Raw genomic sequence first — 16,970 nt, forward strand, 5'->3', positions numbered from 1 at the left:
TACAAAGCTAATTAAGACTATTGGCTCGACACAACTCTCTCTGTATTTCTCAGTATGGCTATCTTCAGAAGATTGTGTCAGCCGGTGACTTTCCCACGCAGAAGCTCGAGTGAAGATAATTACCTCTTCTGAAGAGTCTATGTTTTTTAAATCCTCCCGGTCTCCTTTGCTACTAGCAACTGCGTGGAGGAGGGGTGGGGGCGTGTGCGCGATCACCGAATGCTTGTTTCATGTGGGCGGACAGTGTTGTTGTCATTACTTAGAATTCCTTATGAGGATGACAAAAACTACGCACTATAGCTTTAAAAAATTACAACACAGAATAAATGAAGAAATTCACACACAAATTAACACGGCAACATAACAAGATAAGAGCAAATTTCTATAATATAAAGAATGTATAGAATATAGACAAATCATTGAGAAGTTAAATTGTTTTTTATCATTTTGGACAATATGCTAAATCAAATGTGTGTAGCACTGGGCTAATTAGGGCTTTGCTATGATTATTAAATGACGAATGAGCCACACCATTTTATACTCATGTGCACCACTTTTGTTTTTATTTCTATAGCACATTAGGTTCACTATAAAAAGCTTGATTCAAAGTTTTGTCATAACACTTTATAATAGTGGTACATGAAATATCATGAATTAATGCTTTTCCATGCATTAAGTCATGCATGAATTCATGATCATTCATGTACCATTGTTATAAAGTGTTACCAAGAAGCTTCTCAATGCAGCAGCTTCACATTTTTTATTTTACATTTGTAATTTATTTTAATAAGATGCCCCGTGTAGTCATTGATGAACTAAGAATATTTAAGATGTGCATGATTTAAAACAGCACCTTTTTTTCACCACAGTTTAATCAATCAGACTGTATACATAAACACAGATCAGCATGCAACAATCCCATGCAGTCATTTCTTTCCACTATAGTATCAGTTAAAAACAGAAAAATGCAGTTCTTCCCTTTCTCACTTTTGTTAATATGAAGCTGAATTTGGCCAACAGCTGAGGAGGTCACACCTTCTGATATTTAAATGGCAACGCTGTTTTCTAGCTTTGTTGGATCCATGTATGTGTAGGGGACCTCCAGCCTCTTGTTTCTGACATTGATGTCCACACTTAACACTTCAAGCTCTCCTTGAAAATCCTTTATCAGCTTGCAGGGAATCTTCTCATTGAAATGGTCCTCTGGGTATTGGCCAAGAGGGACCTAATGAGATAAATGATACATTTAAAAAAAACTGTTTAGAAATGTTTGAACTTAAACTATTGGCAATATAATGTACAGTTGTAGTGAGCATGATTTGTTTCTGTGGCTCAAAGAGGGTGTCTTGCCCTAATGACATATTGACCTACTTTTACAACCTGAACATAAAGGTGATTTACGTTCACCTTAAAGATTATTAGGAACACCTGTAAGATTTCTCGTTAATGCAATTATCTAATCAACCAATCACATGGCAGCTGCTTCAATGCATTTAGGGGTGTGGTCCAGGTCTAGACAAGAACTCCAAACTGAATGTCAGAATGGGAAAGAAAGGTGATCTAAGCAACTTTGAGCGTGGCATGGTTGTTGGTGCCAGACGGGCTGGTTTGAGTATTTCCCAATCTCCTCAGTTACTGGGATTTCCACGCACAACCATTTCTAGGGTTTACAAAGAATCGTCTGAAAAAGTAAAAACATCCAGTATGCGGCACTCCTCTGGGCGAAAATGCCTTGTTGATGCTAGAGATCAGAGGAGAATGGGCCGACTGATTCCAGCTGATAGAAGATCAACTTTGACTCTAATAACCACATGTTACAACCGACGTATGCAGCAAAGCATTTGTGAAGCCACAACACGCACAACCTTGAGGTGGATGGGCTACACCAGCAGAAAACCCCACCGGGTACCACTCATCTCCGCTAAAAATAGGAAAAAGGGACTACAATTTGCACCAAAATTTGACAGTTGAAGACTGTAAAAATGTTGCCTGGTCTGAGGAGTCTCGATTTCTGTTGAGACATTCAGATGGTAGAGTCAGAATTTGGCGTATACAGAATGAAAACATGGATCCGTCATGTCTTGTTACCACTGTGCAGGATGCTGGTGGTGGTGTAATGGTGTGGGGAATGTTTTCTTGGCACACTTCAGGCCCCTTAGTACCAATTGGGCATCGTTTAAATGCCACAGCCTACCTGAGCATTGTTTCTGACCATGTCCATCCTTTAATGAACAACATGTACCCATCCTCTGATGGCTACTTCCAGCAGGATAATGCACCATGTCATAAAGCTTGAATCATTTCAAATTGGTTTCTTGAACATGACAATGAGTTCACTGTACTAAAATGGTCCCCACAGTCTCAAGATCTCAACCCAATAGAACATCTTTGGGATGTGGTAGAATGGGAGCTTGGTGCTCTGGATGTGCATCCCATAAATATCCATCAACTGCAAGATGCTATCCTATCAATATGGGCCAACATTTCTAAAGAATGCTTCCAGCACCTTGTTGAATCAATGCCACAAAGAATTAAGGCAGTTCTGAAGGCGAAAAGGGGTCAAACACGGTATTAGTAGGGTGTTCCTAATAATCTTTTAGGTGAGTGTATATAATAATATTTCATTAACTCTCGGGCACTTACGAAGTCAGACGACTGCTTGCTGAGTAGCCACATGGTGGACATTCCCTGAACTGTTGTGTTGACGTCAGGGAATGTCTGCAGCATTGTGGCCTCGCTTGTTTCCCCCTTTTTGGTTGGTGGAGGAAGTTGCAGAGAGATGGGAGTGTTGGGCATCCAGCCACCATAGTCATACTGCAATGAATTAATGATGGACAGATTACTGCTTAATATTCTTTGAAGTCATGCCATGTTAGTCAATAGGTCAGTCGGTTCACCACTTTGGTCCACACTGATTCATGGTCCCCAGAGGATAGATCCTAATGACTTTGGTGATCCCCTGGCGTTTTACTTAGCGCCACCATGAGGTTAACATTTGTTTTTAACAATTTTCTTTGCTAGATTACATTAAATCTAGTTCACACGTTAATGTTGGAATCACTTTGGTGATCCTCTGACTTTTCATTCAGCACCATCATCACATCAAAATTATATTTGTCCAATCTTTATGATCCAATACCTGCAAAACTGACATTTCCATCCGTCTCAGCTGTTCTTTGTATTTTGTGTTAATTACTAAATGTTTGCATGTTAACATGGTGAACTAAGATTGTGATCTTGGTAAACATAAATACTAAAAGTCAGCATGTTAGCGTTTTCATTGTGAGTATTTTAGCATGTGTTGCATTTAGTTTGAAGCATCACTGTGACTAAGTGCAGCCTCACAGACCTGTTAGCATGGCTGTAGACTCTTGTTAATGTCTTGTTCATCTTTCTTCAGTTCACAACAAAACTGCAACACCTCATGAACCCATTCCACAAAAATAGCAACATTATAATTGATCATCCAGGTAAATTAAAAGGCTTCACCTGTCCAGAATTCACAGCTGAGTGCTGTCCTGAGCAAGTGAAGATCACCATGGTGACAAACTTGACCAACTCAGCCACGGTGGTAAAGCTCTGTGGAATCTCTGAGAATTAGAAGGAATAAACTGACTCAAAGACATCCAGATGACTAGTTGAGTTAGGTTTGCATTATGATAATATAATATATAAATGTGTACATAAAGCATCATTTATCACCATAATGGGCTTTTTTTAATTAAAGCTCACCTGGGCGTGCTTGGGAAAGAAATCCATGTTCAAAAATGTCTGAAATCCACTTCTGCAGTTCGGAGTCTTTCTGGACCTCAGCGTCGTTCTTGTAGTAGAAGCTGAGCACTCCCTGCACAAACCTTTGAGAAATGTAGATAGATAAAATATAAAACACATTCCTAGTTGAGATATGCATTGTTATACACACTGCAGTAGAGCAAGTAATGATCTGGGTTTTACAGCAAGGTAGGCTTTGGTAGGTGTATTTTTGACATTTGGAGAGATCAGTCTTTATGTTAAACTAAGATAATAGCCTCTTGGCTGTAGCTCCGTACTTAACACACAAACATATTGATCTTCTCACATCTAACTCTGGGCAAGAAAGTAAATATGTTTATATTCATACTATGTAGGTGAATCATTAATTTCATTTAAACCCCAAAAGAAATGCACATTTCATATTCTGTCATTCCAATACAGTCCCCTCTACCATATTACAAATGATTATACTTGGATATCACCTCAGAGCTACAGGACTCAACTACACTGATTATTGTTTTTTACTGAAACTGACACCTTCAATGTTTAAGTGTAGGGAGGCATCTCATCTCATCTCGCCGAGGTTCTCTATCAAAGTATTTCAGGCAGGAATATCGATGAAATTTCATAACCAACTGCCACTCTACTCAAATCAAGAGGCAGGTAGCTAGGGCACCAGGTAGCTCACGTGGTAGAGTGTGTGCCCATAGTGTGGTAACTTGAGGTAACTTCATCAGCAATGTCAAATTACTGTAGGTGTTTGGTCTGTTGTTAATGTTATTTGGAAAAGGACATTAATAGGCGTGGTGGAGCTCAAATGTCGCAGATTAGTAGTTAATCCCTTTAGATCATGGACAGGAAACCCTACACAAATGTTGGCTGACTCAAAATTATTTATGAGAAATTGAATTGAGTTACATAAGAAAACAAAAGCTAGCTACTAAAGAACGCAGGATTTGGGCTCCTTTTTTACAATATCGGGACACCTGTATTACTTTTGGATGAGATCCCAAAGCTTGAGTCCATCATCCCTGTAGTAGAAGTTCGGCAGAGCCTCCACACCACGCTCAGCAATGTCGTCTGGTATGCAGAGGGAGCTGTAGGTCATTGAGGACAGTGATCTCTTCAGGATTGTCATCATACCCTCTCCACCAGAAGCTGCAAACTAGATAACAGCCAGATATGTAAGGGATGTAGTTAGAGACAAATACTGTAAATGACATTGAAAAAAAACTTTGTTTAGTGAGCTTCTTGGTATTTACGTACCTTTGTAAAAACTCCAGTCTCAGATATTAAAAGAAGTCGAGCTAAGTGGTTGATCTGCAGAGTGTAGCGAGTGTGAGGTATGAGGAGCTGAGGGAAAGAGGGAACTCTGTTAATAACACTGTTACATGTTAACAAAGTCAGAAATCTTGATGCTTCTATACCATTTAGCAGTGAGAAATGCTTGCAAATAAATACACACAAACACGATTCATCAACTTTGGAAGATAGAAAAAATCAAGTTGATAAAACTACAACTACAGTGAGTTCAGTATTCACCGTTCAGTTACCTTGTACAGTGGATGCACCATTGGCACATTACGCAGCAGTGACACTGCAAACACTTCAGCCAGCAGATGAGTGCGCAGCAGGTGAACATTGAGTTGATGTTCACTGAAATCTGCACTTCTCACAAAAATCTTGGCCATCAACCAGTCATACTCAGAATCAGTAGGAAAGAAGATGGGGTTGTCATCTGCTGGAGTCTGCTTCAGCTGCAGGAGAAGGAAGGGGGATGTGATTTATTTATTCAATCCATTGGATCCATTTCCAGTACTGGTTAATAATGTGAAAGAATGTTCTGTAATTGTTGTGTGTTGTTGCCTATTTACTATAGGTTTCATCTGCTATTTAGTTAGATACTATTCAGTTAGTTGATCCCTTAAGAGGAAATTCATATTTTCATTGAATCCCAAGTTAGAGTCTCTGACAAAAGGAAAGAGGGAGGTAGGCTGTCTGGCAATTGCAATGGAAATACTTTAAATATAGCTTTTTCTCTAAACCACATTCTTCATATGTAGTATGTTTGCACTCCATTAGTGTAATTTTACTAAAGGTATTTCTGCCTACCCTGTATACATATATACACATACATATATATATATATATATATATATATATATATATACATACATATACATATATATATATATATATATATATATATATATATATATATATATATATATATATATATATATATATATATATATATATATATATATATATATATATATATATATATATATATATATATACACACAGTACAGGCCAAAAGTTTGGACACACCTTCTCATTCAATGCGTTTCCTTTATTTTCATGACTATTTACATTGTAGATTCTCACTGAAGGCATCAAAACTATGAATGAACACATATGGAATTATGTACTTAACAAAAAAGTGTGAAATAACATGTGAAAACATGTCTTATATTTTAGATTCTTCAAAGTTGCCACCCTTTGCTTTTTTTGATAACTCTGCAAACCCTTGGTGTTCTCTCAATGAGCTTCATGAGTTAGTCACCTGAAATGGTTTTCACTTCACAGGTGTGTCTTGTCAGGGTTAATTAGTGGATTTTTTTCCCTTATTAATAAAAAAGCAAAGGGTGGCTACTTTGAAGAATCTAAAATATAAAACATGTTTTCAGTTATTTCACACTTTTTTGTTAAGTACATCATTCCATATGTGTTCATTAATAGTTTTGATGCCTTCAGTGAGAATCTACAATGTAAATAGTCATGAAAATAAAAAGGAAACGCATTGAATGAGAAGGTGTGTCCAAACTTCTGGCCTGTACTGTATGTATATATATATATATATATATATATATATATATATATATATATGATATGATATGATATGATATGATATGACATGTACAGTATAGTAGTGCATGTCTGTCAGTCCTGGAAGAGGGATTACTCCCTAACTAAAGCTTCACTATGAGCTACATTTGAGTGCTAATCTCACCTGGATAGCAATTGGCATCAGTTTATCATCAGGTGTTTTGTGGAGCAGGACGAGAGGAGCCATCAAGTACTGCTTCTTTCCATTGATGGTGTTGGCTTTCACTCCATCCAAACGCTTGTAGTCACACAGGAATATGTTGCCTTTCTGTTTGAAAGTTTAGTTGAGGATGAGAAACTATTTGACTCACATGCATACAGTTTGGATATTACATACACTAAGTAAACATTCAATATGCATTATGTATGTATTCCTAATTGAACATGTCATGGGGCAGAACAAGATTGTTTCAAATACTAAGGTCAATCAAGATGAGGATATTCACCTTCATTTCATTTGTCAAGTTACCCTGTCCACGGAGGAAGACCATGTCGTCAGTGACAGGAAAGTTATCAGGCAGAGCTGAACAACGTCGGATCAAGATGGGGTTGACACCATTTAGATACTGGTAGCCAAAAAAAGCGTCCTCCTTCCAGTGTTCCTGGACATAGTCTGGAAAATGATCAGAGGTAAACGTGACTGAGTTTCAAAATGTTGGCTAGAAAATGTTACTCCACCACTGTTAACAGCTTAGGTGAAACTGAAACAAGGAAAACAATGTGTTACACATGGACAAAGCATAAAATTAGGAAACCCTTACACATTTCGATACGTTTACTTCTGTAACTTTTTTCCCTTTTTTGAGCCAAGTACAGAAGCCAATGAACTATTTAGTATTCAGTAGTTGTTGTTTTTTTTAGGTAGGAATGCAGTCGAATATCTGAATAAATACAGTGTAGTGTACTACTATGAATACAGTATCAGTATTTCATGAAAAGTCCATGATAGTACCTGATATATCAGTCCGTTTGCAGCAGAACACCCGATTAATAGCATCAATATCTGTCCACTTCTTCTTGCAATTAGCCAGACCCTTAAGTTGCAGTTCAGTCAGCCTAGAAAATAAAAGTAAAGTCACTTCATTACACTGCCTTAAATCGCTTTGATAGTCAGGTACATAGTAACACAGATAGATTTCTGAATGAATTTAAGGACCTCACCCGGTGGATGCAGTGTAGAGAAACTCTGTGGTCTTAGTAAAGGAGAAGCGGATTTCACCAGGCAAAGAAAGAGGGTTCTCTGCCTTCATGCTGTGGGGTATTCCCTCTACATACACATGCCAGCTGGAATAAATATAGAAGAGCAGAGAGGTGAAGAACTTTGGACTACATACCAGTGTAACTGCCATTTATCTAAGAATAATGTACTGTCCTTGGCATGTATTTATTTATTTATGTAATATTGCAATTTTGCAGCATATGTTATAGTATAATGCATTTAAATAAACCCTGGCATGTGTAACAACGTAATATTGTGGTTTATTTATTATTGTGTGCCATGAACGTATATTAACCAAAGGTGGTGGAGGTTTGGACGCATGTTATTTTTGGAGTGCATAAAATAAAAATGTGTTTGAGCTCTCACCGATAGTCCTTCTCTCGTTGATCCAGTTCCTTCTGCCGACTGTACCTGCCAAGATGATGGTTGTCTTCGAAGACTGTCAGAGCTTGGAGAAAGAACCACAACACAGTTTACATTTGTTTATATTGTATATACAGTATAGTATGTTGGCATGAGTTTACTCCAGCCTCCTTATAGACCGGCTTGCAGAACGTGTATTTCTTTTATGTCTTCTGTGGTCAGTGAACACCCTGTAAAACCATTTGTATCATATTCGCTACGCAAGTTTGTGAAACTTCTATCTCATCAAGTTGATCAATAATTTCCTTAAACACCTGTTGTATATAATCTGATACATGTATTCTGCCCTCTAGTGTCGTATCATTCCACTACAAGCAGTGGAATTCTTTATTTTTTTTTACCTTTTCAAAATGGCTGCTGTCATTAAATCCTCCACACACTTTTGGCAGGGAACAAGTTGCTAATTTTCATATAGTTATGGTAAGAATAACATTTATATTATTACAATTTTTTTTAAATAAATATCTTCTTTATTAAACCAATGCATAATTACTTAAAAATTAATTATTTATATTATAGTTAAATCGTGTTAAAAATGTGTGTATCAAATTTGATACTGCAGGTATTTAAGGTTCTTTATCCCTGAACTTTCATGTCACATTTTTGTAATGTAATCTACATAATGCCTACCACTACAAACACACACTATTTTGATGATTTAATTAATGTAATTAATGACTAAAATGCCATCTTAAAATACATTTTGGGTATTTTCAAAATAACAATAACATAATCGCTATGCTATATCGACCAATTTGTGTATTTTTAGATGTCAAAAAGTCTAGAGAAGAAGTATATTAAAAATGTCATTAGCATGATAGTACATGGCAAATCAAGTGACATGGAGCAGTTAGGGGAAGATGATGATGAGGAGGAGGAACGGACTCCTAAGGTTATGCATGATAATGGAAGTTCAGATAGCAGTAATGAGGAAGACTATCCAGATGAAAGTGTAGCCCTTACAAGCATGGAAGTTGAGGTCCCAAAAACAAAAGATTTTTGTACCTCAAATGAACATTGTTGTGAGCAAAACGTTGCCCAAAACACCCAATGTATCAAACATGATACAAAAAATATACCATAAACAAAATCATATGGCAAAATTTTTTTTTAATTTTCTGGTTATTTATTTATGTGTCAGGCTTTAATTTCCACAAACCTGTTCCTTCTCGGAAGCGGTGCACCTCGCTGTCAGTGATCCAGCGGTAGATGGGAAAGTTGTAGGTATCTCCTTCGGGAGATTTCACTTCCACCTTGGTGGGGAACCAAGAGTCTTCAGGGAACAGTGGGAGAGATTGTTTGTCCAGCTCTATCAGGACCAGCTTTCCAATGGAGACAGGGCAGGACACAGTAAAACTAGACACCTGGAGTAATAAAAGAAATGGTTTGAAAATGTTTATACATTACTTGACATTACAATACAAAGCAACTTACATTAAGTGCATTCAACCATTTGGATACAACCCAAAAATTGCAAGAATCATGTAACATCTCAATAATTATACAATTACTAAATGTAAAAGGGTGGAGAAAATCAAACTTGTGCAATATAATCACAGTATTTGATGTGACTAAAATCTCATATAGGCAACCTTGAGGAAGCATGTACTACATTTAGGGCCCTATCTTGCACTCAGCGCAATTTCCTTTGTATCATTCCTATTTTGCACCCGACGCACAGCGGACTTTTCCCCCCACAGACACACGTCGGTAAATTAGGGAATGTATTTGCGCTCCCGGGGGCGGTTCAGCAAAAAGAGTAGGCGTGTTCGGGCGCAAACGTTCCCAAGTGCTATTTTGCAGTTTCAGAAAACAATTCTGCCATTGACCACAAAAAAACTGGTCTAAAGTCAGTGGCGCTAGTCTAAAGTTAGTGGCGCGTTATTCAGATGTTATTTTAGGGGCGCATTCTTGGCCATAATGTAGCGTGTGCACAACGCGCTTATGCTTTGCTTCTCTCATCTACACGGACGCAGCAGTTCCCATTTTTGCAAACCATACATACTTACAAAGAAAAATATTACTGAAAATGCACTTGGATAGGTCAGGAGGCCCTTTACAGTACAGTCCTCAAAAAGTCACAGCATTCTTTGTGGCTTGTTGTGTTTTACACAACATTTCCATGAATCATGGATGTGTTGATGACATAAATGAGGAAATATTAGAGGACTTAAGGAGACGTGATGTTGAACTACGGTGGGATTGGATACTCCGACGGAATCTGGTCCGGGATTAATGCGATGTGCTCCTGATGGAGAGGGTGGACGGAGATGGAGTGGGGGGAGGAGGAAGGGGCACAACAGGAGCAGGTGGTGCGTTTGAAGGCCCACAGGTGAATGGTTCCAGCAATCCTACTGCTCCGAATAAGTGACAAAATAACGCCAACATGTTCCTATTTACATGTTGTGATTTATAGAGTCACAGCGTGTACAAAAAACAACGTCTCAGTTCCCGGTTTGTTTACTGTTAGAAGATGGCTGTGTCTCATGTTACGTTGTTTTTTGTACACGCTGTGACTATACAAATCACAACATGTAAATAGGAACATGTTGGTGTTATTTTGTCACTTTTGTCACAATTTGGAGCAGTAGGCTAGTTGGAACCAGTTACCTGCAGGATCTGTGCTGGGCTAAGCTAATGCTGGAACCATCAGGCAGCGTTACAGCACGCACAGAGATGAGAAGGGTATGTATCGACTTGTCTTACTCTGGGGGTTACAGTGAATAAACTTAATTCCCAATAAGTCGGCGTGTTCCTTTAAGATTTGCGTCGGGCGCAAGACTCATTTATCCTGCCGGTATAATAGCAACAGCGCCTAGATCCGCCCACAAAGCTACTTGCGTTTTGCGTTTCATATCGTTAAAATAGGGCCCTTAAACAGAGAGAGAGATATTTCAGACTCACTGCTCCAATGGTGAAGGATGAAGCTCCTTTGAACCCCATGAGCCACTTGCGTTTGCTCTCCCCATCTGTTCCTACCAGCTTAATGAAGACGTTGTTTAAAGTGGTGGCACCGACGAGATTGCCAGTGGATACAGTCACTTCATAATTCACCATTTTGACTCTGGAAAGCAGCAGAATCCTGGTGGGGAGAGATCAATAATAACCATTCTCAGCATGGATTAGGTTAACTACCACTAGATGAAACTGAGTGCAAAAAATCTTTGAAATACTGGTATCACAATGAAAATGGCATTATAAGACCTACTATTAAATTGGTCTTTTAAATTTCATAAAGCCGCTCTCTTACCTGTTAATGAGACCAAAATGTTCCTTTGATGAACTCTGTCACCATTGATTGCTCTTTTTATACACACATCTTTGTGGGAGTGTCCTGTTAGTAGGAGTAGTAAATAGTAAGCTGTCGTGATGAAATGCTTACCTGACATATGAACAATTCCTGCACTTCCAAAACAGGATGATGATGCAAATAATTACTTAAGGCAGCATCACAGTCAAATAAAAATATTACAAAATAACAAAACAAAGGGTTCACTTAAAAGGTTTATCCAGATTCATCAGATTTTGTTTTATTATATAAAAAAAAAACTAACATGATGGTAACCAATTTCTATGGCATTGCAAATACATATAGTGGATTATACAGTAGAGACAATTCAGTGACAAGTAAACAAAGTAAATGCAAATACTAGTTATGGAATCACCAAATGCACAAATCACTGAGTTATTTTTATTGTTTCTAACACAAACATAGACTCAGTGGTCATTTTATTTGGTACTCCTGTGCAATTCAATGCAATTCAATACAATACTCTGCCATATATTCTCAGCCTTCAAAAGTTTAAAATTTTCAGTTTCTGTTGACATTCTCAGAAAAGTGTTTTAATTATATGTTTATAATTGTTTTATTATATCATAGTAAAAGGCGGTGTTGTACTGCACTAGAGGTGTTTCTAATTGTTTGTCCTTCCTATTTACATACATGAGGCGGGCAGAATGTTAGAAACACCTCTGAATATAATGTGGCTGGGTACAACACCACCACTACTAACTATTAGCCTAATGTTTAAACATTGAACATTATAGTCATCATAAAAGTAGACTTCATGGCAGAACAGTTGTATTTGATTGCATTACCCTATAAAGTGGCCACTGAGTGTATAACAGTTCCCTAGATCAGCTGGCAGACAGGCTGACAAACATCAAGATATTTATATTGGTCACAGACAGCTCAATTTATCAGTGCAAAGCTACAACAACACTAAGCAGTTGTTCCAGAAATAATTGATTCAATCATTCTTGTTTTGAGACAGAAAATAACAAAGTGATAGCCCTGTATATTTGTTGATGAATTCAAACTGAATTAAGAAGGGATTATTTCAATGCATTTTTTTTGTTTAATTAGAATGTGTTAAAAAGAAAGTCAAAATTTGTTTCTTTGCTTCAATATCAGCTCAAAGTGCAAAATACAGTCTTTCAACTCGTCCCTTTTTTTATGTGAAGCCTATCTGGGGTCAGATTTGAGGGGAGGGGACAGTCAGGAGTCCAGTGGGCTTCAGCCTGTTGATCCCTCCATCCAGGATACAAACCCGTGGGAAATTTACCTTGACCAGGTGTGCTGCAAACTGGGAAAAAATGAAAAAAAAGTGAAAGAAAATGATTTTTCCTCCCGACAGGAATTGCAAGTATACCCATCACCTCACACGACTCCCAACATCTTTATGCGGTTTCCTTGAGTTAAAACTCAGAACTCCTGCAGTCGCCACACATGAGAAATATCATTTACATAATTACAGCCCATTCAACAATTAGGAAACCGCTAAATGTAGTATGTTATGCATTACATAATGTGTCAGGTATGTCAGTGTCAGAGCAGACACAAGACAAAAACTGTATGTAGTCATGTTTCCATCTAATTGTCAAGCAAATTTTAAGCAAACTTTTAAAATGTTGCAAAAAATAAATTGTGAATTAGAAGCGTTTCCATCAACTGGTTTAGAGCGAAAAAACTAGACTACACAAAGCGTAGTTTTGTCACAAGTAGATGTTATGCATGGTTGTAGATTGCAAACTGGCTTGCTAAATCAAAGAGTTTAGAAGCTAAGTTCTTTGGCTAAATGGAGAGAGGTAGCATAGGGTTGTGGCATAGACATTTGGTGTCAGCGAGACAACTGTTCACCGCTTTATATACGCAGTGTGCAGGGCCATACGATTCAAGCTGTTGAACCAATTCGTCAATTTACCCGACGTGGCTGAGGCACAGGCTATAGAGCACCATAACTCCACTATGCACCTTGTGCCACAAGTGTACGGCACACTGAATGGGACACATATCCCGAACCTTCCCACATACGATGGATACCGGGAGTATAGTCATGCGAGTTACATGTTCTCTACGTCACAACTTATTCAGCAAAGCTCTTTTCATCTCCCATTTTGTGCATTAACTCTTTCGAAAAAGGCAAAAACCACCTCAAGCGAGCGTAAAAACGTTTCTCCGAATCTGAGGAATTTTGCCGTTTCCATCAACATTTTCTAATGCGATACTTCAAAATGCGCATAAAAATACGTTGATGGAAACATGACTTGTGACTTTGAGGAAGTAAAGTGAGAATTAAACTGACAAAGGTTTTTGCATAAAAGAAAAAGAACTTGACTTTTTTCTGTCACAGTCTTTTGTGCACTCACTGTTGATAAAACACCTCAGAGTATTAAGCTGCCTGATATTTTGTATATGCAGTATACCCAATATTTTGTCCCTCTCTATTTGCTGTAGATACATCTTCCAATACAATGCACTACAATCCAATAACACCACTAACTATAGACTCAAAAGGTAATTCAACACCTCTGTGAGACAACAACAATTACATATTAGACTGAAACATAATACTGTAAGCTAAAAAAGAAAGTACTCATTAAGGTATCAAATATTACAGGGTAACATACTATATGTTATTTTTGTTGTGAACTCGCATTTGATCTGTGTGGCATAAACCCATATGTGTGACATTAAGTGTTATTTCACTACAGAAATGTTACGAAATCTGATTTTGAAACCTTTGTATGTGGTTGTAAGATTTCATCATACACAACAGTTATTACGGAAACTGAAATCGACAAATTGATAAATTGACTTGTGGTGTAATGCAATGTACTATCAGGAGTTTATCTGGAATGGATAGCTTAAATTAAATAAAGATTTTCTGGCCATTAAGGATTCACTGAATTTGCTTTTCTTCTAGTTTGTCTTTATTCACAGTCTACAGATATGTCTGGGCATTTCACATTAAAGCTTAATGACTATTAGTGGATTTGTATTGTGATACGATGTTATTGCTTTAAAAAGGATTTTTTTTCCCCCCCATATGATTCAATACATGTAGTATTAAACCAATAATACATAAAGTTACTGAATCCTTTATTTTAAATGTGTAAAGACGTTTGTGTTATGTAATGACTAAAAGAGGAAGACAGTTCATTGGACTGAACATGGGCTTAATGATTACCTAAGACAAGTCTGGCTTGTTGTCTGTCTGTTTGTCAGCAGGATTGTGGAAATACTACTGGTCCGATTTTCATGAAACTTGCTTAAAGTGTGTAGCATGGGCAAAGGAAGAACCCATAACATTTTGGAGCGGATCGGAATCACAGGGCGGATACACAAATTATTTTTCACTTTAGGTATCACTGCGAGAGAGGGCATGGCCTTGGCAGAGATCTGTGCACTTGTACTTATTTCAATGGTACATCACCTTTTAAAAAGCTCACCAGAAAAATAATAACAATCAAAAATGCAGGTATTATTTAAGCAAAATTAATCAAGCTTTACAGATGAGCTATGTGCAAAATCAACCTAAATGTAAAGACAACAAAATAACAAAACATTCACAATGTGTAAAATTGTCCTTAAAGTTCCTGCTCAACCTCAGATGTTTTCAGTTATTTTGGCTGATTAGAGCTCTAAAATAAGGAGTGAAAACCAGCAACAACTTTTGTGCAAAAATAATCTTTACAAGTACATTAATACAACTGTATTGAATAATTCATGTGTCTATCACTAAGCAACAAAAACTTTTGTCTGCCTGCGTTGTTGCTCACACTCTCAGAGCGGTTTTGTACAGTTTAAAAATTTAAGATTCAATCAGCTGAAATGTCGACATAAAAACTGAGCATTAAGAATCAGGCTTACTTCTGAATGGCAATAGGATTTAAATGGTAAAGGGGTACAGTAAAGCCTGAGTGCACAGTGAGTGGACTCATTGCTTTGCCCCAGAGCTAACGATAATGCCACTGGTGCGGTGCACAGAGATGTGGATGGCATTTAAGCACAATTGAGTCCTTTTATCGACCTTAAATTCTGTGACCTGCACCACTGAAAGGTCTGATGAATTACTGAGGTTTATCATGAAACTCAGATGTGGAATTTCAAGTGTGTGGATGGTCTAAATGCGGTGGGGGTGGGGGTGAATAGTCATCACACTGTGTGATGATGAAGATGATGATCTCTCAATCATCAAACTTCATGTGTAACAACCCTGATTTCTTACTAATGCTTCAACTTAAAGCACATGATGATTACTGCACAAATAGAGCTATGGCCCCGTGCTGATTACATACAGTTCACAAACAGCTTTATTTACACTCCAGTCTCACTGCAGACACATTCTTCCAACACTTTGTAACTGTTACTTTTTTGGAGTTTTTGCAACCAGGTTAGAAACTGATATATTACTGCTGCACCCTAAAAATGCAGGACTGTCTCTTCAATTAAGGAGAACTACTTATTTTCCTACCTTTCTTTCCAACATATGGAAGGAGGACATCTTTTCTAAATTGGGATATTGCCTGAAGCAGTATCCCTGCTGAGTTTTAAAATTTAAGTTTGGCTAATTTATTCCAAAGAGAGCACAAGAGGAGAATTTATAATGATCAATATAGTTCTCAGTTCTGTTACGCTGAAGCGAGCAAAGTTATTTCTGTGCACTGAAATGTCAAAGACAATGATTTATGTAAAATACAGTTTCAGCCTCGGCTAAGGTTCTAGTGTGTTTTAGAAAAGAGGCAAAGACACAACAGGTTTTTACCATACTGTACATTAGACCTATAAACATATAATGTAGTCAAACCCAAGCAAAACTCAACCAGAGTAACTGTTTCCTGAGGCAAGTCTTTTCAAATACACAAAGATGTATGGCTATCTCAGGATTTCCAGGGTTTTCCCCAGACTGCTGTGGATTTTCCAAGACAGAGGTCTGAATATGGGGGATTAGTGTTTTTGCAAAATCTTTTATGTTAACAAGACAAGGGACCCTATTTTAACAGTGGTGAAACAACCAGTGCAAGCAGCGCTCACACAGCTTGGTTTTTTTCCTGAACTAGACATTGATTTTGCTAGTCTGTGTGGTATTTTGATTCTGAGCGCAGAGCGAAGAAATAAGGCAATAAATCAAAAAACTACTATTTGACTATTTTAACTACAATTTTCATTAAAGACTAATTATTTTAATTACTATTTTACTTAAACACTCTCCAGCTAATAGATGGGTTTAAATTGGCTGCTTTAGACTGTATGAAAAGTTTCTCCTGCAGTTCAATAAAGGCAGGGTTGGTAACTATTTCCAATATACACTACCGGTCAAAAGTTTGGGGTCACTTAGAAATTTCCATTCCACTCCATTCCAGACACATTACCTGCTGAGATCAGTTGTATTGTTTTTTTTAA

The 16,970-nt window shown here is 37.5% G+C and overlaps 2 protein-coding genes across 2 annotated transcripts in view; both read right to left on the reverse strand.

Annotated features, from left to right (window-relative positions):
- Window positions 1-528: 528 nt before the first annotated feature.
- LOC114567161 (arachidonate 12-lipoxygenase, 12R-type-like) lies at window positions 529-11,617 on the reverse strand. The gene is made up of 15 exons (XM_028596115.1): window positions 11,535-11,617; window positions 11,189-11,366; window positions 9,444-9,648; window positions 8,228-8,309; window positions 7,804-7,926; window positions 7,595-7,698; window positions 7,089-7,255; window positions 6,767-6,910; window positions 5,307-5,510; window positions 5,020-5,106; window positions 4,749-4,918; window positions 3,733-3,854; window positions 3,490-3,590; window positions 2,644-2,814; window positions 529-1,225 (listed from the first exon to the last, which is right to left on the reverse strand). The coding sequence occupies exons 2-15, from the start codon at window positions 11,339-11,341 to the stop codon at window positions 1,046-1,048; spliced, it is 2,013 nt and encodes a 670-aa protein (XP_028451916.1). The 5' UTR covers window positions 11,342-11,366; window positions 11,535-11,617; the 3' UTR covers window positions 529-1,045.
- Window positions 11,618-11,775: 158 nt separating this feature from the next.
- The window catches only part of tbck (TBC1 domain containing kinase), a 51,986-nt gene continuing 46,791 nt past the window's right edge, over window positions 11,776-16,970 (reverse strand). The window contains exon 26 of the mRNA XM_028596035.1: window positions 11,776-12,870. Within this exon, the coding sequence (XP_028451836.1) occupies window positions 12,760-12,870 (111 nt within the window). The 3' untranslated portion in view covers window positions 11,776-12,759. The remainder of the gene's footprint in view (window positions 12,871-16,970) is intronic.

This window comes from Perca flavescens, chromosome 2 (genome assembly GCF_004354835.1).
Source record: "Perca flavescens isolate YP-PL-M2 chromosome 2, PFLA_1.0, whole genome shotgun sequence".
NCBI lineage: Eukaryota > Metazoa > Chordata > Actinopteri > Perciformes > Percidae > Perca > Perca flavescens.